The 24,735-nt window shown below is 42.1% G+C and overlaps 4 protein-coding genes across 28 annotated transcripts in view; 2 read left to right on the top strand and 2 right to left on the bottom strand.

The window, feature by feature from the left end:
- Window positions 1-930, bottom strand: part of LOC135525829 (uncharacterized) — a 35,040-nt gene extending 34,110 nt beyond the window's left edge. For 22 of the 24 annotated variants that reach the window (XM_064953729.1, XM_064953736.1, XM_064953740.1 and 19 more), the window contains exon 1: window positions 804-930. The gene's annotated coding sequence lies outside the window, so the exon portion shown is untranslated. The remainder of the gene's footprint in view (window positions 1-803) is intronic. The other 2 variants (XM_064953744.1, XM_064953758.1) reach the window with 2 other exon arrangements.
- Window positions 224-2,426, top strand: LOC135525828 (protein Z-dependent protease inhibitor-like). The gene is made up of 5 exons (XM_064953728.1): window positions 224-327; window positions 587-1,220; window positions 1,497-1,773; window positions 1,878-2,025; window positions 2,148-2,426. The coding sequence occupies exons 2-5, from the start codon at window positions 626-628 to the stop codon at window positions 2,337-2,339; spliced, it is 1,212 nt and encodes a 403-aa protein (XP_064809800.1). The 5' UTR covers window positions 224-327; window positions 587-625; the 3' UTR covers window positions 2,340-2,426.
- A 143-nt stretch (window positions 2,427-2,569) lies between these two features.
- ddx24 (DEAD (Asp-Glu-Ala-Asp) box helicase 24) lies at window positions 2,570-10,522 on the top strand. 2 transcript variants are annotated; one of them, XM_064953727.1, is made up of 8 exons: window positions 2,570-2,745; window positions 3,308-4,838; window positions 4,992-5,145; window positions 5,412-5,924; window positions 6,072-6,147; window positions 6,239-6,427; window positions 6,542-6,671; window positions 6,797-10,522. In XM_064953727.1, exons 2-8 carry the CDS (start codon window positions 3,311-3,313, stop codon window positions 7,036-7,038), a joined length of 2,832 nt encoding a protein of 943 aa, XP_064809799.1. In that variant the 5' UTR covers window positions 2,570-2,745; window positions 3,308-3,310; the 3' UTR covers window positions 7,039-10,522. The 2 variants fall into 2 exon arrangements, with proteins under 2 accessions (XP_064809799.1, XP_064809798.1); XM_064953726.1 differs by having other exon boundaries at window positions 2,570-2,807.
- A 483-nt stretch (window positions 10,523-11,005) lies between these two features.
- si:ch1073-416d2.4 (coiled-coil domain-containing protein 42 homolog) lies at window positions 11,006-23,229 on the bottom strand. The gene is made up of 9 exons (XM_064955624.1): window positions 22,984-23,229; window positions 22,662-22,704; window positions 22,378-22,554; window positions 21,778-21,935; window positions 21,602-21,684; window positions 21,237-21,409; window positions 11,928-12,038; window positions 11,734-11,850; window positions 11,006-11,542 (listed from the first exon to the last, which is right to left on the bottom strand). The coding sequence occupies exons 1-9, from the start codon at window positions 23,082-23,084 to the stop codon at window positions 11,372-11,374; spliced, it is 1,134 nt and encodes a 377-aa protein (XP_064811696.1). The 5' UTR covers window positions 23,085-23,229; the 3' UTR covers window positions 11,006-11,371.
- Between the last annotated feature and the right edge of the window lie 1,506 nt (window positions 23,230-24,735).

The following is a 24,735-nucleotide window of genomic DNA, read 5'->3' as shown; positions in this document are numbered from 1 at the left end:
TTATACTCCACAACACCATGTTATTACATCATGCTCATTCCTTTGCTCTATCTGAAACTTTTCATTCCAGGAATACAATTATATTTGCTCCTACTGAAGTCTATGGAATCTTGCTTCATTGATCTATAACCATGGCAAATTGTTTAATCATTTCCACTTTTGAAAGTGGATACTTTAGTTGTTAAATAAACCGAAATAACAGACTTGACCAGTTTGAGTAACCCTAGCCCATAGTTAATAGATAACCCTAAAGGCACACTTGCACTTTGTCTCCCCAAATAGTAAATGGAGGGTTTTGACATATCTTGCTGATGCCCAAGCTGAAAGGTAGGTCTGTTATTGAGCAGTATATAACTATTTGTAATAGTATATGTAAGTATATTAGATAAGATATACATTGTTGCTTTAATTGTTGAAATGATACTCTTATTTGGGGGTTGTGATTTTGAAACCCCTAATTAGCAAACAAATTTATTTTGAAATGACTCCTTTGAACTTTTTTCTGTCTCAGTTTTCTTTGTGTATGAATCCTGATACAATGCATTAGTTATTGACTCCAAACCTATCTCTTGCAATTTGCCCATAGTACTATTGCAGGTTGGATCAAATAAGTCACCAAAGAACTATGATGATGAAGGTGGGACTCCTTTTCCTCCTGACCTATGTCTGCACCTTCACCCCTGTCTACCAAACTCAAGAGCGGAGCCCCAACATTACAGACCTGACCTACAAGAACATGGACTTTGCCATGAATCTCTACAGAAAGATTGCAGGTTACCATGATAAAAACATATTTTTCTCACCCCTGAGCATATCCACAGCTTTTGCCACCCTCTCCATGGCAGCGCAGGGTCCCACACGAGACCAGATAGTGAAGGGGCTCAACCTGGCCCACCTAGATCGGGAGAACCAGCCAGACATAATTCCAGAACTCTTCCAACACCTCCAAGGGAACATCACACAAGATGGATCATTGAAATTTGACCAGAGCACCGCCCTCTTCGTCCGCCTAACTTTTGAGGTAGAGAGAGACTACAGTGACCAGGTCAAGAAATTCTTCAACGCTGACATCACCAATGTTGACTTTGCAGATAGAAAAGCTAGCGTTGCCCTGATCAATGACTACATAACGAGAAAGACTGGTAACAAAGTCAAGGAGGTGGTCTCTAACTTGGATCCACTCACCCAACTCATGCTCATCAACACCATTTTCTTTCAGGGTGAGCAGCTATGTCATGCATTCAATGATTTAAGCAGTTCCACCATATCATTTAAAAAACATAACATTTTACTGGTTAGTATGTTTAGTTTAGACTTGGGTCGACCATAATTGTATCCCATCAGTATATCTTATTTAAAGATATACTGATGGGATACAATTATGGTAGAACCATGTTTTAATACATTTAATTTTCAAAGTTGAATTGCATTCCCTAAAATACCACAATAACACATTTTCTTCCCAATAAATATGCTTTGTCATATTTGGAATTTAGGTGAATGGCAAATGCCCTTCAACCCCAATCACACAGAAAATGGACGCTTCTTTATTGACAACTACAACATTGTCCAGGTGCCCATGATGTTTAGAATGGAGGATAAGTTCTACACAATGGATGACATTCCCCTGAAAGCCAAGGTGCTGAAGCTACCTTACCGGGAGGGCGTTTCAATGCTTATTCTGCTACCCAACAAAGGCCTGGATTATACCACAATCGATGACGAGATCACAACTAAGAGATTCCTCAGCTGGATCAAAAACCTGAAAAAAATGTAAATAGAAAAGTCAAGTGTATTTTGTGATGAAACATTGCAAAATTCCATTGGTTTTGTAAGCGGTGTTTTGTGTTTTATGAAAGTTGTCTGTTATTTCACAGGAAACTGGAAGTTCAACTGCCCAAGTTCAAGATGGAGCAATCTTATGCCATGCACAGCATCCTTCCAGATTTGGGCATATCCAGTATCTTCCATGACACCGCTAACCTCACTAGGTTGAGCAAAGACCCAGGCCTGAAGGTGTCAGAGGTCAGTTGAATTAACAGGCCTTAACCAATTTCCATCTATATCAATTGAGAAATATATAATTAAATTACACACTGTGTATAAATAACAAATAGCATATTATTGCAATGATAATTTGGTTGCAGGTGTTGCACAAGGCAGTGATTGAGGTGGATGAGAAAGGCACCACTGCAGCCGCTGCCACAGAAGGCACCATCACTGGATATGCCTTACCCTCTTCCTTCATCGTCAACCGACCATTCTTCTTTTTTATTTACCATGAGGCCACTAACAGCTTGTTGTTCATGGGCCGAGTGATTGACCCCACCAAAAACTGATTGTAAAGAGTACTATGTATTTGGTGTCTGGAGAGGTGTTGTACATGTAATATGTTCAGTTTGTATGTATTAAAAGGTGAACAGATATTCAACTGGTTTGGTGATCTTCCTAATATAAAGACCGTAACCTGAACATTTCAACCCTGCCTGAGTCCTTAAATTAAAGGCCGGTATCACATATCTAAAAAATTAAGCAAATATGACCAACGTTAGTCCAATTAATGTTATATTATAGAAAACCTTTTCATATGTAGTATGTCTGATCTGCATTGTCAATGATGTCTTCTCCATCACACTTCAGACACACATTCCAGCAACACTGCTCTCTGCTCAAGCTGAAAGGTTACTAATAAAGTTTTTCAAACCACGTGATTACAAATGCCATGGCTGCGTCCTCGTGTCATATGTGAGTCCAATCAAGTTGTGTGATTTATCCTTATCGGAGGAAATTCCTGTGAACAGTCAAAGGTTGTTTATTTATTTTTTAATCTGTTTATGCAGCTACATTTCGTGAAACTGTATTGAATATTAATTAATTTGTGGTGCAGAGTGTTTCATGTGGACAGCTATAAAATAGCTAGCTACCATGCTGATGTTCTATCTGTCAGACTGGCTAGCTAGGTTACACCTTTCAGTTACTTATATAGTGAATACTTCCCTTTATTATATTTGTTTTCACCAGCTATAGCACGTACCAGTTAGAATACAGCAATTGAAGGGGTTTTATCTACCAGTAGCTGCTAGTTACAACTGATGCGTTTGTTGTCATCGTAGCTAGCTAGTTTGCTAATGGCTAGCTACTTCAGCTACACGCTTTGGTATAAGGACACTTTTTGTAACAATCTAGCCGGCACTTTGTACTGTACTAAGATCAAAATATCTAATTGGAATAAACGGAATTGTTCATTTTACTGTTGATCATGAATGTAGTCTTAATCATTAACTTTTTAACTGTTATCTATTCATAGAAAATGAAGCCCAACAGGAGCCAGATGAAAAATATGCGCCCTTTCTCTCGGCCGAAGTCAGCCAAACGGGGGATCCATGTGAAGGGCAGCTGGAAAGCAGTAGAACTGGACCCCAGTCTCTTCTCAGAAGAGGGCATGGGGGGACTAGTCTGTTTTGAGGAGCTGACAGACTACCGCCTGATAGACTCTGCCAAGGAAGAAGCTAAAGCAGAAGCTAAAGCAGAAAAAGATAAAAAGAAGAGAGAAGAAAGAAAAGAAAAGAAAAAAGCTAAGAAAAGAAAGGCTAGTGAGGGAGATAAGGATGGAGGGAAACAGGAGGAGGTATGTGAGGGAGGTAGTGACAAAAATGAAACGTCTGAAAAACCAGCTAGGAAGAAGAATAAAAAGAAAACAGCCCAACAAAATGATCCAACCACACAGGATGACACTTCTGTGGACAGTAAAGTGAAAAGTGAGGAGGTGAGGGACGAAGTCCAAAACCTTGAAAATGGTTCAGAGAACGTTGTGGTCAAGGAGGAAAAGGAAAAAGGCCCTGAAGAAACTGTCTCCCAAGATGCTGTTACGTGTCCTGAGGATGCTCAGCCACAATCAAACAATACAATGACTGATGGCAAAAATAAGAAAAAGAGGAAAAAGAAAAGAAAGGTAGAAAAGCACACAGTCCCAGAGTCACAGCTAGCGCAGGAGTCACAGACAGACTTACCCCCTCAAGGCAAAATGTCTAAACTCTCCAAAAAGAAAGCAAAGAATTGGACCAATGCGGCGCGCTCTGGTTCTGACCAAAACTCAGATGTGACAGCGTGGAAGGATCTGTTTGTCCCTGACCAAGTGTTGAAGGCACTGAGCAGTCTAGGGTTCGGATCACCCACGGCCATTCAAGCTCTGGCATTGCCACCTGCTATCAGAGACCATATGGACATTGTTGGGGCCGCCGAGACGGGAAGTGGGAAGACGCTGTCTTTCGGCATCCCCATGATCCATCATATCCTGGAGTGGAAGAAGGGAGTAGATGAATGTGAGGGGGTGACTGATGGCCAGACTGAGCCAGGAACACAGGTGGAAAGCTTGTACCTGCCGACTGTGGAAGAATCTGTAGAGACAAGTATTTCCATGGACACCAGCAACGAGGTCACTGAGCCAGCTCCAAAGACCAGGGCTGTGTCTAAAGAGGCCTGCACTGAGGAAACCACAGAGCAGGAAGATCCACAAGAGCAGGGGAGTGAAGATGTAGCAGAGGAAGACAATGCTGCTGATGACAAAGAAATCATTGAGGAGGGTGACGAAAAAACAATTGAGGAGGAGGAGGATGATGAAGAAATATATCAGGAGGACGAGGATGAGAGTGACTCTGAAAAGATGGGGTGCGTCAAAGTCATTGAGAATATGGAGTTTGACTTTGACAACACAGCAGAAGAAGATGATACTCTGAAAGTCAGTGAGAAACAGCCATTGTTAGGGTTGGTTCTGTGCCCTACCAGGGAGCTGGCTGTACAGGTGAAACATCACATTGATGCTGTGGCCAAGTTTACTGGTGAGTGCGAAAGGCAGTGAGAAACCACTGATTCATAAAAAATGTGATAACCCTATTCATGAAGTAGGTGTGGGCTTTCAAGAATCTGATTTGTATGAGATTTCACAAAGCTATTTAAATGAATAGATTCAACTGATGTGTTCCTGTGTGCAGATATAAAAACAGCGATTGTGGTCGGCGGAATGGCTCAGCAGAAACAGATCAGGATGCTGAAACGGAGACCTGAGATCATCATTGCTACTCCAGGACGCCTGTGGGAGATGATCAAAGAGAGGCATCCACATCTGGTCAACCTAAGGCAGCTAAGGTATATAAAATACAAAATGTGTAGTTTTACGACATTACATGTAGTCCGTACTTGGCAACTAAAGGGTGAATTGCCTACACAGCACATACAAGTAAACAGTAAGAGGTCAGGATGAAGCAGTTTGTTTTGGTAGCATCAATGTAATCAGTAGTGTGTTTAAATAGTTGGTATAATGCATATTCAATGCAGATGTTTGTCCATATCTGGCCTGGAAAGTACATTTCTTTTCCTCACACCAGTCATGATTTTAATTTATTTTTTCATAGGTGTCTAGTCATTGACGAAGCAGACCGCATGGTGGAAAGAGGCCATTTTGCTGAGCTGGAAAGTCTGCTGGAGATGCTGAACACTGTCCAGTTCAACCCAAAGAGGCAGACATTTGTGTTCTCCGCCACCCTGACCATGGCCCACAGCTTGCCCACCCGTGTCCTGCAGAAGAAGGGCAAGAAGGTGGACCAGCGAAGCAAGCTGGAGGTCCTTATGGAGAAAGTTGGGATCAGGTCCAAGCCTAAAGTCATTGATCTGACCCGGAAGGAGGCTACAGTCGAGACCCTGACTGAGACACGGATACACTGTGAAAAGGAAGAGAAGGATTTCTTCCTTTACTACTTCCTGCTCCAGTATCCAGGCCGGACTATGGTGTTTGCCAACAGTATTGACTGCATCAAGCGGCTTAACTCTCTGCTGGTCATCCTGGACCGTACTCCACTGCCACTGCATGCCAACATGCACCAGAAGCAGCGCCTAAAGAACCTTGAGAGGTTCGCTGAGAGGGAGAGGTAAGGCATAGGAAAATTACATGTATATGCTGCAGGCTAGTTATTATCCATATCGGTTTAGTTATGGATTGGATTAGCCTTGAGTGGGTCAGCAAATTTGTCTCTACCAAAAACTATTTTGACTATAGTACAAATTGATGTTTACAGCTGTGTGCTCCTGACAACTGATGTGGCTGCAAGAGGGCTGGACATTCCAAATGTTCAACATGTCATTCATTACCAGGTATGCATTTTGACACCTTTGGTGGCTTCCTGTCATGCTTTGTCTCTGACAGTTATTCCTTAAATTAAGAACATTATTGTGTGTGCCTCAGGTTCCAAGGACATCAGAGACTTATGTCCACCGCAGTGGTAGGACAGCACGAGCCACCAAAGAGGGGCTCAGTTTGCTCTTGGTTGGGCCAGATGACATGATGAACTTCAAGAAAATTTACAGAGCTCTGGGAAAGGATGAGGAGGTTCCCATGTTTCCCATACAGAGCAAGTGCATGGCTGCCATCAAGGTAGACACCTAACCAGGCACCTATATATCACATGATCAATCTGAGCTAGGAGCTGCACATATTTACTTCTCTTTCATAATATGACATGGTACAATGTTTTGTCTGCCTTGACAGGAGCGAGTCAACATGGCCAGGAAGATAGAGAAGATTGAGTTCCACAACAGCAGAGAGAAGCAGCACAACTCTTGGTTTAAGCAAGCAGCAGAAGCTCTGGAGGTGGATCTTGATGATGATGTTTTGCTTGGTAAGACTACATAACTCATTTAATTATCTAGGAACATAACTCATTTAATTATCTAGGAGTGGGAGGTTGGCTCATGAGAAATCCAGACATTCCATCAATAGATAAGTGAGTTTTTATTTTTTCAGGGGGGAGGAAGGACGAGGAGGACGACAGGCAGCAACAGAAGATGGTGAAGGGCATGAAGAAGCACCTGAAACACCTGATTTCTCAGCCTGTATTTAAGAATGTGATGAAGACCAAGTACCCCACACAGATGGGTAAGCTCTCCCTGCCCAACATGCCCCTACATGGTTTGGAAACGGCCTTGACCAGTGTCTCCAATCAGAAGAAAAGACAGAAACAAAAGAAAAAGCAGCAGTCGAGTTAATGTGTAGTCTCAATTAGAATGTCTTTTCATAAATGGAAATACAGTGCAATTATTGTAACATTTTCACATAAAATGATTTTAAGAGATATCAGTCTTGTTTTTATTTTTTTGCAACATTCAAGAAAGTGGAGAGGAGTTAACCGCATTTGTAACCGCAACCGTATTCAGACCCCTTGACTTTCTCCACATTTTGTTACGTTACAGCCTTATTCTAAAATTAATCAAATTGGTTTTTTTCCCTGTCAATCTACAGACAATGCCTCAGTGATAAAGCAGAAACAGGTTTTTAGAAATGTTTGCAAATGTATTAAAAAAACGTATCCCATTAACATTAGTATTCAGACCCTTTACTCTGTACTTTGTTGAAGCACCTTTGTCACCGATTACAGAATCTAGTCTTTTGGGGTATGATGCTACAAGCTTGGCACACCTGTATTTGAGGAGTTTCTTGCATTCTTTTCTGCAGATCCCCTCAAGCTCTGTCAGTTTGGATAAGGAGCGTTGCTGCACAGCTATTTTCAGGTCTCCAGAGATATTTGATGGTGTTAAAGTCCGGTCTTTGTCTGGGCCACTCAAGGACATTCAGACACTTGTCCTGAAGCCACTCCTGCATTGTCTTGGCTGTGTGCTGAGGGTAGTTGTCCTTCTCCCAGGTCAGGCCCTGAGCGCTCTGGAGCAGGTTTTCATCAAAGATTTCTGTACTTTGCTCTATTAATCTTTCCCTCAACCCTGACTGGTCTCCCAGTCTCTGCCGCTGAAAAACATCCCCACAGCATGTTGCTGCCACCACCATGCTTCACGGTAGGGATGATGCCAGGTTTCCACCAGACGTGATGCTTGGCTTTCAGGCCAAAGAGTTCAATCTTGGTTTCATCAGACCAGAGAATCTTGTTTCTCATGGTCAGTCCTTTAGGTGCCTTTCGGCAAACTCCAAGCGGGCTGTCGTGCCTTTTACTGAGCAGTGGCACCTGTTTGGCCACTACCATAAAGGCTTGATTTGGTTGCCGAGATGGTTGTCCTTCTGGAAGGTTCTCCCATTCTCTCCATCCACAGAGGAACTCAGGAGCTCTGTCAAAGTGACCATCGGGTTCCTGGTCACCTCCTTGACCAAGACCCTTTTCCCCCGATTGCTCAGTTTGGCTGGGCGGCCAGCTCTAGGAAGTCTTGGTGGTTCCAAACGTCTTCTATTTAAGAATGATGGAGGCCACTGTGTTCTTGGGGACCTTCAATGCTGCAGACATTTTTTTTGGTACCCTTCCCCAGATCTGTGCCTCGACACAATCCTGTTTTGACGCTCTACGCACAATTTCTATGACCTCGTGGCTTGGTTTTGTTCTCTGCCATGCACTGTCAAATGTGGGACCTTCTATAGACAGGTGTGTGCCTTTCCAAATCATGTCCAATCAATTGAATTTATGACCGGTGAACTCCAAGTTGTAGAAACATCTCAAGGATGATCAATTGAAACAGGATGCACCTGAGTTTAAATTAGTTTCGTTGCAAAGTGTCTGAATACTTATTTACATAAGGTAATTTTATTTTTATATATTTGCAAAAATGTCAACCTGTTTCACTGTGTCATTATGGGGTACTGTATGTAGATAAATTATTGAATCAATTGTAGAATAAGCAATGTAACAAAGTGGAAAAAGTCAAGGGGTCTGAATACTTTCCGAATGCACGATATTACAGAACAATGCTACAAACTTTTACAAATATTTTTTTAAACTCTTAATAAATTATTAACACTAAACTTCATGTAAACCTGAGATATGTGGAGTCCTTTATCAGGCCCCTCAATGGCAATGATGTGGGTAGAGAATGTCGTAGTGGGCTGTTTTATAGAGGAGGTGTAGGGAGGGCTGGGTTCCCTCTGGAATGGTGTGGTGGGCCAGACGCTGTCCGTCTCCCCCTCAATGGAAGCAATGTGGATGCTAAGGCCTCTGACAGAGCCAGGATATCTATGTGGTCACACTCCATTGCCATGGTTTCCACTTCCTGGATAAGTCAATAATGGACATTATGTAAGTATCTATCCATGCAGAAACATGATGTATGGTCAATACAAATGATGATGGGTTTGATCACAAATTACAGTTAGCAAAAAAGTAATGTCAGTGAGTGGTCCCTGGCTCCAGAGTGGCACAGCGGTCTAAGGCACTGCATCTGTGCTAGAGGCGTCACTACAGACCCTGGTTTGATTCCAGGCTGTATCACAACCGACTGTGATTGGGAGTCTCATAGGGTGGCGCACAATTGGCCCAGCATCGTCCGAGTTAGAGTTTGGCTGGGGTAGGCCGTCATTGTAAATAAGCATTTGTTCTTAACTGACTTGCCTACTTAAATACCCCATTTACTTTCATTTATTGCACCAACACTAGAGAGCAGCAAAACACTTTCAGAAACTAGTTTTGAGTGGCGAGAAACTCCTTGGGACAAGGTAGAATTATCTACGGAGAAAATCAGCAGCACCAGGCATACTTCCATAGCATATTAACGAAACAGGAGACGATAGCAATATGGTATTGAGCGCAACTCATACTTACCTGAGTGCAGTAAACCTTGAGACTGGGTGCCTCCACAAAGTGACTGAAGAAGTAGGTATTGCGCCATACTGTCAAAGGCAGTTTGCTCATTAGAGCTGGAGCAATGTGTATTAAGTATTTGATACATCAGAAAAGCAGAACTTATGTCATGCAATAAAATGCAAATTACTTAAATCATACAATGTGATTTTTGGTTTTAGATTCCGTCTCTCACAGTTGAAGTGTACCTATGATAAAAATTACAGACATCTACATGCGTTGTAAGTAGGAAACACTGCTGATTTTGTAGGTTATCATACTTGTTCCCCCCACTGTATATATTTGTTTACATTTCTGTTATTTTACCAGGTAAGTTGACTGAGAACACATTCTCAGCAACGACCTGGGGAGTAGTCACAGGGGAGATGAATGAGCCAATTGTAAACTGGGGATTATTAGGTGACGGTTTGAGGGCCAGATTGGTAATTTAGCCAGGACACCAGGGTTAACCCCCCTACGATACGTGCCATAGGCTCTTTAATGACCTCAGAAAGTCAGGACACCCTTTAACGTCCCATCCAAAAGAAGGCATCCTACACATGGCAGTGTCCTGGGGCATTGGGATTTTTTTTTTAGACCAGAGGAAATAGTGCCTCCTTACTGGCCCTCCAACACCACTTCCAGCAGCATCTGGTCTCCCATCCAGGGACTGACCAGGACCAACCCTGCTTAGCTTCAGAAGCAAGCCAGCAGTGGTATGCAGGGTGGTATGCTACATAACTACATATTCTTATTAATTCCTTTAGACTTGCGTGTATAAGGTAGTTCTTGTGAAATTGTTCGATTTACTTGTTAGTTATTACTGCATGGTCGGAACTAGAAGCACAAGCATTGCTACACTCGCATTAACATCTGCTAACCATGTGTATGTGAACAATAAAACTTGATTTGATTTTTAATTTTGTCTGTCCACCTTCATAAAGACCAGGTTAGCATGCTACTAAGATAAACATGGCTAACTAAGTAGAAACACATATTTCCACAAGTTGTCATTCTGTCTCACAAGGCTAAGCGCGTGGCAAAATACAACTGTTGTACGCAATAATAAGTGGAATGAAATGTAACATCGAAAGACAGATGAAATGTTCGAGCAACAGTACCAACCACAACAACCGGATATTTAGAACTGCCACGTGCTTTGTGTTTAAAGGGACAGTACATTGACAGACAAAAGGGTTAACATTCGTTACCAGTATCTTTGGGACATTGATTATTTTTGTTTGAGGAACCTCCCCGAAATGTCCATAAATGGGCCTAGATTTGTCTGTCAGCCTACTATTGTAGTATTTTCAAACTTCGGTGGATTACAACCACCATAGGAACTTCCCTCAACTTGGTAAATGTTTTGCAATTTAACTCCACAAAAAAACAACAGCCACAACCCATCTTCAACTGTTTATATTCATAATATCAAAGAGAACTTGTAATATTCTGAAATAAATCAAGCAAACAAATTAATATTTGAATTCATCCTAACAAATTTCAATCATCAATCTTATATTAGACTATATGAGAAATGCATGTACAACTTCTTTGGGACTACAACCACAGCAATTTCCTTCATCAGCAACTTTAACTTATCACCACAAAGAACTATACAATTATAACACTACTACAACAACAAGTTGAAAGTAACTTCTATTGCACTCGCATCCTTTACTGTGTCCGTATGCAGGTGCGTGCGTGCACTTACATGATTGTATTTGTGTGCTTCTCCACAAACCTGCAAAATGTCTATTCGGCATTGATCAACTAGACAGTCCACTCCTCCCACTGGTCTTGCTGGTGCTCTTCAGTTGTGTTTTACTGTTAATGTTTTTCAATGATCTTCTGTGCTCTGTGGCACTCGTCAATACGGTGCCTGAGTCTATCAGTCGTGTTGCTCTCATCTCGATGTCTGCCCTCTCCAGAATGTATTCCTGGAAATATGGTAAGTAATATAATAAATTGGTAGTTGCAATCTTGATTGGGGAGACAAGATATGAATACAGTATACAAAATCTGTAATTCAGAAGAAAAAATATATAAAAAATTCTATATAAACTAAGTGTAAGAACAAATGGGGACTAATGTCAAGGTAAATACTAATAACAATGCAATTAGACATTACCTTTACCATATCCATCATCGTCAGGATGTCTATCTCTTCCAGAGGCCCATAGTGCTGTAAGTAGCACTGCTCTGCAAGGTTCTTCACAGCTATCAGCAGGCAACCCACTTCCTCAACCTGACAAGAGAGGTGGAGTGGAGTTTATTATGGTATTATTATTGGTTATTAGTGTAAAATGGTGGTGGTGCTCAGACCTGGTCTCTGGACTGGCCTTGGTGCATCATCAGTTTTATCTCAGTCTGGTTGTTCTTCTCCTTGGCTCTGTCCCATTGGGTCTGCAGTTCAGATAGATCCCTGTTCATCATCTGCCTCCGACGAGGGAAGAGCACACAGTCTAAAGCTTACTACAAGCTCTACGCAGACACAATATTATTGTATTTTTTTGTACTTTTTACATTTTACAAACATATACGGAAGTTGGATTATACATTTGAAATGCGTATTTAGAAAAGTGAATAACCAAGCACACAGGTTTTTTTAAATGCATACATTAAACAATGCCAGAGGCCTTATACAAAACATTCAGAACACCTGCTCTTTCCATGACAGACTGACCAGGTAAATCCAGGTGAAAGCTATGATCCCTTATTGATGCCACTTGTTAAATTCACTTCAATCAGTGTATATGAAGAGGAGACTGGTTAAAGAAGGATTTTAAGCCTTGAGACAATTGAGACATGGATTGGTGTACTGTATGTGTGCCATTCAGAGGGTGAATGGGCAAGAGAAAAGATTGAAGTGCCTTTGAACGGATATGGTAGTAGGCGCCAGGCGGTTTGTGTCAACTGCAACAGTGCTTGGTTTTTCATGCTCAACAGTTTCCCGTGTGTATCAAGAATGGTCCACCACCCAAAGAACATCCAGTCAACTTGACACAACTGTGGGAAGCATTAGAGTCAACATGGGCCAGCATAACTGTAGAACGCTTTCAACACCATGTAGAGTCCATGCCCTGATAAATTGAGGCTGTTCTAACTCAATATTAGAAAGGCATTCCAATACACTGGTATACTCAGTGTATAGTAAATTAGTGCCTTCCAAAAGTATTCACACCCCTTGACTTTTTCTACATTTTGGTGTGTTACAGGCTGAATTTAAAATGGATTTAATTTAGATTTTTTTTGACACAATTTAGAATTTAAATTAATGATATTTAATAAGCTTATGTATCGACCTCACGGGCTTCGTCAGAGCCGTGAGGTCGATACGTAAGCTTATTAAATATCAGTGATACTATCTAGAGCAGTGTACGGTTTCCTTTTTCCTTCATCTTGTTCAATTGTTGCCATGCACCTGCAAATTAGATTGCTCAGGTGTGTGAGTGCCTTTTGAATTTAAATTAATAAAAAATGAAAAGCTGAAATTTCTTAAGTCAAGTATTCAACCCCTTTGTAATGGCAAGCCTAAATATATTCAGAAGTAAAGATGTGCTTTACTCACATAATCTGCAACAAGTCGCACAGCTGTAATCGCTGCCAAAGGTGCTTCTAAAAAGTCTTGACTTGGGTGTGAATACTTGTATAAATGACATCAATTAATTTGCTAAAATTTCAAAAAACATGTTTTTACTTTGTCATTATAGGGTATTGTGTGTCGATGGGTGAGAAAAAAATGTGATTTATTCATTTTAGAAAAAAAGCAAGCTCTCTTTGAAAAATAAATAAGAGCGTAGTCTTCAAAAATCTGCATTTGTGTTTTCAACATATACTACATATACAAAAGTTTGAGGACATCACTTCAAATTAGTGGATTCGGCTATTTCAGCCACACCAGTTGCTGACAGGTGTATAAAATCGAGCACACAGCCATGCAATCTCCATAGCCAAACATTGGCAGTAGAATGGCCTTACTGAAGAGCTCAGTGACTTCCAACGTGGCACTGTCATAGGATGCCACCAGTCAGTTCGTCAAATTTATGCCCTGCTAGAGCTGCCCCAGTAAGTGCTGTTATTGTGAAGTGGAAACGTCTAGGAGAAGCAACGGCTCAGCTGCGAAGTGGTAGGCCACACAAGCTCACAGAATGGAACCACCAAGTGCTGAAGCGCAGTTGCACCACTCACTACCGAGTTCCAAACTTCCTCACGAAGCAACGTCAGCACAAACAATTAGTCGGGAGCTTCAAGAAATGTGTTTCTATTGCCGAGCAGCCACATACAAGCCTAAGATCACCATGCGTCGGCAGGCCTGGAGTAAAGCTTGCCGCCATTGGACTTTGGATCAGTGGAAATGCCTTCTCTGAAGTGATGAATCAAGCTTCACCATCTGGTAGTCCAACAGACGAATCTGGGTTTGTCAGATGCCATGAGATCGCTACCTGCCCCAATGCATATTGCCAACTGTAAAGTTTGGTGGGGGATGAATAATGGTCTGGGGCTGTTTTTCATGGTTTGGGCTAGGCTCCTTAGTTCCAGTGAAGGGAAATCTTAACTCTACAGCATACAATGACATTCTAGATGATTATGTGCTTCCAACTTTGTGGTAACAGTTTGGGGAAGGCCCTTTCCTGTTTCAGCTTGACAACGCCCCACTGCACAAAGCGAGTTCCATACAGAAACAGTTTATCGAGATCGGTGTGGAAGAACTTGACAGGCCTGCACAGAGCCATGACCTCAACCCCATCAAACACCTTTGGGATGAATTGGAACGCTGCCTGCGAGCTAGGCCTAATCGCCCAACATCAGTGCCCAACTTCACTAAAGCTCTTGTGGATGGAAGCACAGCCCCGCAACAATGTTCCAACATCTATTAGAAAGCCTTCCCAGAAGAGTGGAGGCTGTTATAGCAGCAAAGGGAGGACCAACTCCATATTAATTCCCATGATTTTGTAATGAGATGTTCAACGAACGAGTGTCCACATACTTTTGGTCGCTTGGGTCCTTGATCTGATCTATAGGCTATATAGGTTATTCATCAAAGTAGCCTATTTTGTATTGATTTCCAGTATATAATCTCAGCGACTGTTCAATCTCTGCGATTTGATGCAAACATAACTCTTTGTATGCAGGACATAAAGTGCATTTATTTTTGCAGTTTTACTTAGTGCCTTATTGCAAACAGGATACACTTTTAGGAATATTTTTATTCTGTATTTAACCTTTATTTAACTAGTTAAACACTATAGTCCATGCAACTTAATATTTGATTTGTTAAGCAAATGTTTACTCCTGAATTTATTTACGCTTGCCATAACAAAGAGGTTGAGTACTTATTGACTCAAGACATTTCAGCTTTTCATTTCTAATTAATTTGAACTTTGACAATATTGGGTATTGTGTGACACAATCTGAATTTAATCCATTTATTTACGAGGCAAGTCAGTTAAGAACCAACTCTTATTTAAATTGAGGGTCTACTCCCGCCAAACCCTAACCCAGATGACGCTGGGCCAATTGTGCGCCGCCCTATGAGACTCCCAATCACGGCCGGTTGTGATACAACCTGGAATTGAACCAGGGTCTGTAGTGACGCTTCTAGCACTGAGATGCAGGGCCTTAGACCGCTGCGCCACTCGGGAGCTTGTAACACAACAAAATGTGGAAATAGTCAAGGGGTATGAATACTTTCTGAAGGCTCTGTGCATGTATTTCTAACATGCTGACCACACCACTCACATCGCGTGCACGAGAGTTGCAAAATAAATGTACACCTACATGTTATTCAATCATTGCACCCACACTGCTCGCGTGTGTCAAAGAGTGTCTGCGTAGTCAGGCGCTAAAATAGAACTAATTTCTATTTGTGACGCTTGATGCGCAGCAAGTCCCACCTCTCCCATCTCCTCATTGTTTTTTTATAAGTATATACAGAGCCTTGCGAAAGTATTCGGCCCCCTTGAACTTTGCGACCTTTTGCCACATTTCAGGCTTCAAACATAAAGATATAAAACTGTATTTTTTTGTGAAGAATCAACAACAAGTGGGACACAATCATGAAGTGGAACGATATTTATTGGATATTTCAAACTTTTTTAACAAATCAAAAACTGAAAAATTGGGCGTGCAAAATTATTCAGCCCATTTACTTTCAGTGCAGCAAACTCTCTCCAGAAGTTCAGTGAGGATCTCTGAATGATCCAATGTTGACCTAAATGACTAATGATGATAAATACAATCCACCTGTGTGTAATCAAGTCTCCGTATAAATGCACCTGCACTGTGATAGTCTCAGAGGTCCGTTAAAAGCGCAGAGAGCATCATGAAGAACAAGGAACACACCAGGCAGGTCGAAGATACTGTTGTGAAGAAGTTTAAAGCCGGATTTGGATACAAAAAGATTTCCCAAGCTTTAAACATCCCAAGGAGCACTGTGCAAGCGATAGGTGGAAGATTCTGTCCATAGGACAACAATCAGTCGTATATTGAACAAATCTGGTGGCAAGAAGAAAGCCATTTCTTAAAGATATCCATAAAAAGTGTTGTTTAAAGTTTGCCACAAGCCACCTGGGAGACACACCAAACATGTGGAAGAAGGTGCTCTGGTCAGATGAAACTAAAATTGAACTTTTTGGCAACAATGCAAAACGTTATGTTAGGCGTAAAAGCAACACAGCTCATCACCCTGACCACATCATCCCCACTGTCAAACATGGTGGTGGCAGCATCATGGTTTGGGCCTGCTTTTCTTCAGCAGGGACAGGGAAGATTGATGGGAAAATTACATTTACATTACATTTAAGTCATTTAGCAGACACTCTTATCCAGAGCGACTTACAAATTGGTGAATTCACCTTCTGACATCCAGTGGAACAGCCACTTTACAATAGTGCATCTAAATCATTTAAGGGGGGGGTGAGAAGGATTACTTTGTCCTATCCTAGGTATTCCTTGAAGAGGTGGGGTTTCAGGTGTCTCCGGAAGGTGGTGATTGACTCCGCTGTCCTGGCGTCGTGAGGGAGTTTGTTCCACCATTGGGGGGCCAGAGCAGCGAACAGTTTGGACTGGGCTGAGCGGGAACTGTACTTCCTCAGTGGTAGGGAGGCGAGCAGGCCAGAGGTGGATGAACGCAGTGCCCTTGTTTGGGTGTAGGGCCTGATCAGAGCCTGGAGGTACTGCGGTGCCGTTCCCCTCACAGCTCCGTAAGCAAGCACCATGATGGGAAGATGGATGGAGCCAAATACAGGACCATTCTGGAAGAAAACCTGATGGAGTCTGCAAAAGACCTGAGACTGGGACGGAGATTTGTTTTCCAACAAGACAATGATCCAAAACATAAAGCAAAATCTACAATGGAATGGTTCAAAAATAAACATATCCAGGTGTTCGAATGGCCAAGTCAAAGTCCAGACCTGAATCCAATCGAGAATCTGTGGAAAGAACTGAAAACTGCTGTTCACAAATGCTCTCCATCCAACCTTACTGAGCTCGAGCTGTTTTGCAAGGAGGAATGGGAAAAAATTCAGTCTCTCGATGTGCAAAACTGATAGAGACATACCCCAAGCGACTTACAGCTGTAATCGCAGCAAAAGGTGGCGCTACAAAGTATTAACCTAAGGGGGCTGAATAATTTTGCACGCCCAATTTTTCAGTTTTTGATTTGTTAAAAAAGTTTGAAATATCCAATAAATGACGTTCCACTTCATGATTGTGTCCCACTTGTTGTTGATTCTTCACACAAAAAATACAGTTTTATATCTTTATGTTTGAAGCCTGAAATGTGGCAAAAGGTCGCAAAGTTCAAGGGGGCCGAATACTTTCGCAAGGCACTGTACATACCCCAACCAGAAGCCATGGATTACAGGCAACATTCGCACTGAGCTAAAGGGTAGAGCAGCCGCTTTCAAGGTGCGGGACTCTAACCCGGAAGCTTACTATAAATCCTGCTACCCCCTGCGACGAACCATCAAACAGGCAAAGTGTCAATACAGGGCTAAGATTGAATCATACTACACTGGCTCCGACGCTCGTCTTATGTGGCAGGGCTTGCAAACTATTACAGACTATAAAGAGAAGCACAGCTGCAAGCTGCCCAGTGACAAGAGCCTACCAGACAAGCTAAATCACTTATGTGCTCGCTTCGAGGCACACAACACTGAGGCATGCATGAGAGCAACAGCTGTTCCGGGTGACTGTGTGATCACGCTCTCTGTAGCCGATGTGAGTAAGACCTTTAAACGGGTCAACATACACAAGGCAGCGGGGCCAGACGGATTACCAGGATGTGTGCTCCGGGCATGTGCTGACCAACTGGCAGGTGTCTTCACTGATTTTCAACATGTCCCTGATTGAGTGTAATACCAACATGTTTCAAGCAGACCACCATAGTCCCTGTGCCCAAGAACACAAAGGCAACCTGCCAAAATGACTACAGACCCATAGCACTCATGTCCGCAGCCATGAAGTGCTTGAAAGGATGGTAATGGCTCACATCAACACCATTATCCCAGAAACCCTAGACTCACTCCAATTTGCATACCGCCCAAACAGATCCACAGGTGATGCAATCTTTATTGCACTCCAAACTGCCCTTTCCCACCTGGACAAAAGGAACACTTATGTGAGAATTCTATTCATTGACTACAGCTCAGTGTTCAACACCATAGTACCCTCAAAGCTCATCACTAAGCAAAGAATCCTGGGACTAAACACCTCCCTCTGCAACTGGATCCTGGACTTCCTGACGAGCCGAACCCCAGGTGGTGAGGGTAAGTAGCAACACATCTTCCACACTGATCCTCAACACTGGGGTGCGTGCTCAGTCCCCTCCTGTACTCCCTGTTCCCCCACGACTGCATGGCCAAGCACGACTCCAACACCATCACTAAGTTTGCATACAACACAACCGGCCTGATCACCGACAATGAAGAGACAGCCTATAGGGAGGAGGTCAGAAACCTGGCTGGGTGGTGCCAGAATAACAACCTATCCCTCAAAGTAACCAACACTAAGGAGATGATTGTGCAGTACAGGAAAAGGAGGGCCGAGCACGCCCCCATTCTCACCGACAGGGCTGTAGTGGAGCAGGTTGAGAGCTTCAAGTGCCTTGGTGTCCACATCAACAACTAACTAGAATGGTCCAAACACACCAAAACAGTCATGAAGAGGGCATGACAAAGCCTATTCCCCCTCAGGAAACTAAAAAGATTTGGCATGGGTCCTGAGATCCTCAAAACGTTCTACAACTGCAACATCGAGAGCATGGTTGCATCACTGCCTGGTACGGCAATTGCTCGGTCTCTGGCCGCAAGGCATTTCAGAGGGTGGTGCATACGGCCCAGTACATCACTAGGGCTAAGCTGCCTGCCATCCAGGACCTCTACACCAGGCGGTGTCAGAGGAAGGCCCAACAATTGTCAAAGACCCCAGCCAACCCAGTCATAGACTGTTCTCTCTACTACCGCATGGCAAGCGGTACCGGAGTGCCAAGTCTAGGACAAAAAGGCTTCTCAACAGTCTTTTACGCTACTGCTACTCTCTGTTCATCATATATGCATATGTCACTTTAACCATATCTACATGTACATACTACCCCAATCAGCCTGATTAACCGGTGTCTGTACGTAGCCTCGCTACTTGTATAGCCTCGCTACTGTATACAGCCTGTCTTTTTACTGTTGTTTTATTTCTTTACTTACCTATTGTTCACCTAACACCTTTTTTGCACTATTGGTTAGAGCCTGTAAGTAAGCATTTAATTTCATTGTATTCTGCGCACGTGACAAATAAACTTTGATTTGATTTGATGCGAGCAGTCTGGTCAGCATGTAAGCATGTACAGTACTAGTCAAGTTTGGACACACCTACTCATTCAAGGGATTAGATTTTTTACTATTTTCTACATTGTAGAATATCAGTGAAGACATAAACTATGAAGTAACACATGTAGTAACCCAAAAAGTGTTAAACAATTCAAATTATATTTTAGATTTTAGATTCTTCAAAGTAGCCACCCTTTGCCTTGATGATAGCTTTGCACACTCTTGGCATTCTCTCAACCAGCTTCATGAGGAATTTTCCAACAGTCTTGTTCCCACATATGCTGAGCACTTGTTGGCTGCTTTTCCTTCACTCTGTAGTCCAACTCATCCCAAACCATCTCCATTTGGTTGAGGTCAGGTGATTGTGGAGGCCAGGTCACCTGATTCCGCCCTCCATCAGTCTCCTTCTTGGTCAAATAGCTCTTACACAGCCTGGAGTATATAATATATTTGGATTTGTTTAACACTTTTTTTGGTGACTACATGATTCCATATATGTTATTTCATAGTTTTGATGTCTTCACTATTAGTCTATAATGTAGAAAACAGTATAAAGAAAATCCCTGGCCCCTTTATGGAACAATAGATTGATCCCCATGTTTTTCCAGAATAGTAACTTTAGACCATGGTCTGATAAGGGGATCACTCTTCTGGACAACATTGTTATGAGGAGGGAGTTCTTATGTCTTTTGATCAGCTGAAACAGAAATACCACTTGCCTAACAGGGACTTCTTTAGCTACCTACAACTATGAAACCTTATTAGGGTGACTCTCAAGGGACAATGGAACCTACCTAAGATGTCACCTATTGAACAACTCTGCCACGCAGACCAACCACTGTTCAAGACCATTTCCCATGTATACGATGCTCTTATGTCAGGACTAACACTGCCTGAGCTAGATAAACCCAGACTTAGATGGGAAAAAGATCTGGGTATTGATCTTGATGAGGATCTATGGAGTGACCTATGCAGGGATGGTGTTACATCCACATTGAACTCCAGATACAGACTGATTCAGTTTAATTTCCTCCATCAGCTCTATATCACCCCATCTAGACTGCACAAGTTCAACCCAGATAACTCCTCCCTATGTTTTAGATGTGGCTCAGATGAAGGAACATTCCTCCATTCCACTTGGCAGTGTTCAAAACTACACGGTTTCTGGCAGGGGGTATGCGATACCATATCCTCAATTCATGGGGTTGCATTCCCTTTAGACCCGGAGGTCTGTCTACTGGGTAACTTTACTAACACCAATCTTAGGCAAAGCCATACTATAAAGCTAACAGAAATATTGCTAGCGATTGCCAAGAAATGTATTGCCTTGAAATGGAAATTGGATTCCTCCCTGCCAGTTGCAATGTGGCTATCGGAAGTTAATAGTTGTATCCCTTTGGAGAAAATCACTTACTGCTTGAGGAATAAGTTAAAGACATTTTACAGAATTTGGCAACCTTTTGACTATATGGAGAATCTCCCCCTACATCTCATTGATTGAATCTATATATAATCCTCACATAATGTTTCACACGTAATGTATAATATGTAGCCTACGGCTGGTGATCCAATGTCTCGTTATTATTTTTTTCTTATTGTATGTTTGTATATATAATTATTATTATTATTTTTGTTGTTGTTATGCTCGTCTGTTACTGTCACTTTGTCCTATCGTTGTCTAATATCTTTTCACTTTTGTTTTGAATGTTCTTAATTGGAAAATGCAAAAAAAATATATAAAATAAAATAAAAACCTGGAATGAAAAGGTGTGTCCAAACTTTTGATTGGTACTGTACGTGAATGTCTGACCAGCTTGTTGGTGTTATGCTCCTGCTTCAGGCTGTCCAGGCTGCGCTGGCCCTGCTCCAGCTCTTCCACCAGCTGGCCCAGGCGCTCCACCAGGTCCTGATGAGTGAGGGACAGGGTATCATGGCGCCGAATGATGGGCATCACCAGGGAATCTGCCCCATACTCCAGATAATCTGCATTCACAGGCAGGTTAAGAAACAAACATACTTATTGTATTGTACCTCACAACCAACACTGTCATTTTATGTTTATTTGTTGGAGGCAACAATCCAATCCAATAGTTTTTTTAGATCTAGGTATTGATTCAACTAAAATAATCAACTAAGAAAATACAGTATATTCAACTACAAAAAACATGAACTTACTCTCCGGGAGAAAATCTAACATTTTCATCATGTAGTCTTCGTACATTTTATACTTGGTCACCCTGTCCTTTAAATACTGCTGCCTGTAGGGATTGGGAAAAAAGATATCAGATGAAGAGGGACCAACAAGTATTTGTGCAAGAAATTTCCCAATCCAAAAACCAGCTCCCATTCACCTGGCCTGCAGTTTTTCCAGCTGTTCAGTGAACTCCTCTTTCTCGTTCTGCTTCAGATCGTTCTGCTTCCTTGCTGCCTGGTACTTCTTCAGGGCCCGACGGCGCTTTACCTCATTGTCCTCAACAAACTTCTCAAATTTCTTAGCTCTGTCTTTAGTCTGGGTGAAATCATAAACCCAAAGGAAAGAGTCAAGAGATGACGTACACATAAGCAGGTCAATACTGTATATCTTGGTTCTATGTTAAGCCTATACAGTATCTGTATCATTTCACCTGTCCATGGATTTGAAATGGCTTAGCTCATCATGAATTGTGTATTATAAACTAGGTGGTTCGAGCCCTAAATGCTGATTGGCTGAAAGCCGTGGTATACCACAGGTATGATAACATTTTATTTTTACTGCTCTTACGTTGGTACATTGGTAACCAGTTAATAATAGCAATAAGGTTTGTCTGGGAAGTGTAATATATGGCCAATATATCACAGCTATGGGCTGTGTCCTAGCACTCTGCGTTGTCGTGCAGAAGAACAGCCCTTAGCCGTGGTATATTGGCCATATACCACACCCTCTTGGGACATATTCCTTAAATGTAACTCACTGCCTGCTGTTTCAGCTCTAGCTCTGCCTTCCTCTGTGTAAGGGCCTGCATGCGGCCTTTGAATTCCTGTCGTTTCTGTGCCAGCTGCCTATCCACTTCATCCACCTCCACCTGCTTCTTCAGGACAAGGGTTCTCTGTAATGTGTTCACTCCTGTCTCCAGGACTCTGCTAGCAGTCTACATGGGAAATCACTAGTCACAAGAATACTTAACATCAAATATATCTACACCAAGACACTGGCCTATGTTTTGTGTTCAAATCTAATCTAATTAGGACTACTTACCTCTGTTATAACAGGTATGTGATTGACATTTTCATCTTCTTGTCTATGTCAGGGGAAATATATAATCCAAACTTTTAATGGCAATGTAGTGCTGAAATTGGTCGTCCATTACAACTAAACTTGAGCTGCATAATTGTGCAATATAATTAAAATGCAAATCATGATGCATCCAATTGTCATGCACCTAAAATATGATTATTCAATTCAAGTTCATCAAGGCATAATAATTGTGGCCAGAAGGATTAGCAAAACTGAAGGTGAACACGTGGGCTATAATTATCGTGCATAATACATACGATTATAAAAGTTGATTGTAACATACCTAGTTTCCTCAAATTGCGTTACAAAAATGTTTTTCATTCTATTCTCCACTTTCAGCTTTAGACGAGGATCACCTTTATTTATACAAGGAAGGGTCTCCATATTTTTAGGCGTTGCAACTTTTATTTTAGAAAATAAGTGATCCTTGAGAGTGAACAGAACTCCAATAAGATTATAAAACGCAGCATTTGTTGTGTTCCTGAAAGAATTGTTCCGTGCACACGAACAAGAGAGCAACAAAAGTCTACCGGATTGGGTGTCCTCCTGAATTTGTGTTACATGTTGCCGAGGAACCAGGGGGAGGGGAGAGGGAATGCGAGAGGATCGTTTCCCGGTTGACATAGCAACTGCCCGGGAGGCGTTCTAATTCACGGATGGAAAGCAACTGAAAGGTACTCCACAAAAGACAGTCGCCTTTATAAATTGTTAAGCCTGACATTGCGAACACATCATAAACTTTGTCTCAATCTAAATAGAATAATTCTTATACATGAGATTTTAAATTCAGTACCTGTCAAAAGTTTGGATGCACCTACTCTAGGCCTTTCTATGGAGTTTTTCCTGGCCATCGTGTTTCTACACCTGCATTGCTTTCTGTTTTGGGGTTTTAGGCTGGGTTTCTGTACAGCACTTTGTGACATTAGCTGATGTAAGAAGGGCTTTAAATAAATGTGATTGATTTGATTGATTGACCTACTCATTAAACAGTTTCTCTTTATTCTTACTATTTTCTACATTGTAGAATAATAGTGAAGACATCAAAACTATGAAATAACACATATGTAGTAACCCAAAAAGTGTTGAACAAATCAAAACATAGTTTAGATTCTTCAAAGCAGCCACCCTTTGCCTTAATGACAGCTTTGCACACTTTTGGCATTCCCTCAACCAGCTTCACCTGGAATGCTTTTCCAGCGGTCTTGAAGGAGTTCCCACATGTGCTGAGCACTTGTTGGCTGCTTTTCCTTCACTCTGCGGTCCAACTCATCCCAAACCATCTCAATTGGGTTGGGGTCGGGTGATTGTGGAGGCCAGGTCATCTGATGCAGCACTCCATCACTCTCCTTCTTGGTCAAATAGCCCTTACACATCCTCGAGGTCTGTTTTGGGTCATTGTCCTGTTGAAAAAACATTTATAGTCCCACTAAAGTGCAAACCAAAACCAGATGGGATGGCATATCACTGCAGTATGCTGTGATAGCCATGCTGGTTAAATGTGTCTTGAATTCTAAATAAATCACAGACAGTGTCACCAGAAAATCTCCTCCATGCTTCAAGGTGGGAACCACACATGCAGAAATCTGTTTACTTACTCTGCGTCTCACAAAGACACGACGGTTGGACTCATCAGACCAAAGGACAGATTTCCAACGGTCTAATGTCCATTGCTCATGTTTCATGGCCCAAGCAAGTCTCTTCTTCTTATTGGTGTCCTTTAGTAGTGGTTTCTTTGCAGCAATTTGACCATGAAGGACTGATTCATGCAGTCTCCTCTGAACAGTGGATATGTCTGTTACTTGAACGCTGTGAGGTGCAGTTCACTCTAATGAACTTATCCTCTGCAGCAGAGGTAATTCTGGGTCTTCCTTTCCTGTAGCGGTCCTCGTGAGAGCCAATTTCATCATAGGGCTTGATGGTTTTTGTGACTGCACTTGAAGAAACGTTCAAAGTTCTTGACATTTCCGCATTGACTGACCTTCATGTCTTAAACTGTCTTGGACTGTCTTTTCTCTTTGCTTGTTCTTGCCATAAT

The sequence above is a fragment of the Oncorhynchus masou genome, chromosome 32, assembly GCF_036934945.1.
Source record: "Oncorhynchus masou masou isolate Uvic2021 chromosome 32, UVic_Omas_1.1, whole genome shotgun sequence".
NCBI lineage: Eukaryota > Metazoa > Chordata > Actinopteri > Salmoniformes > Salmonidae > Oncorhynchus > Oncorhynchus masou.
This window is presented reverse-complemented; position numbering and strand designations above follow the sequence as displayed.

Excerpts from the sequence above, each read along its gene's own strand:
- LOC135525828 (XM_064953728.1), top strand. The coding sequence starts at position 626 with ATGATGATGAAGGTGGGACTCCTTTTCCTCCTGACCTATGTCTGCACC. Across the intron at positions 1,774-1,877 it reads ATCAAAAACCTGAAAAAAAT|GAAACTGGAAGTTCAACTGC; the intron begins GTAAATAGAAAA and ends GTTATTTCACAG. Across the intron at positions 2,026-2,147 it reads CAGGCCTGAAGGTGTCAGAG|GTGTTGCACAAGGCAGTGAT; the intron begins GTCAGTTGAATT and ends ATTTGGTTGCAG.
- ddx24 (XM_064953727.1), top strand. The coding sequence starts at position 3,311 with ATGAAGCCCAACAGGAGCCAGATGAAAAATATGCGCCCTTTCTCTCGG. Across the intron at positions 6,148-6,238 it reads AACATGTCATTCATTACCAG|GTTCCAAGGACATCAGAGAC; the intron begins GTATGCATTTTG and ends TGTGTGCCTCAG. Across the intron at positions 6,428-6,541 it reads AGTGCATGGCTGCCATCAAG|GAGCGAGTCAACATGGCCAG; the intron begins GTAGACACCTAA and ends CTGCCTTGACAG.
- si:ch1073-416d2.4 (XM_064955624.1), bottom strand. The coding sequence starts at position 23,084 with ATGGAGACCCTTCCTTGTATAAATAAAGGTGATCCTCGTCTAAAGCTG. Across the intron at positions 22,555-22,661 it reads ACATACCTGTTATAACAGAG|ACTGCTAGCAGAGTCCTGGA; the intron begins GTAAGTAGTCCT and ends TTTCCCATGTAG. Across the intron at positions 11,543-11,733 it reads CGATGATGGATATGGTAAAG|GAATACATTCTGGAGAGGGC; the intron begins GTAATGTCTAAT and ends CCATATTTCCAG.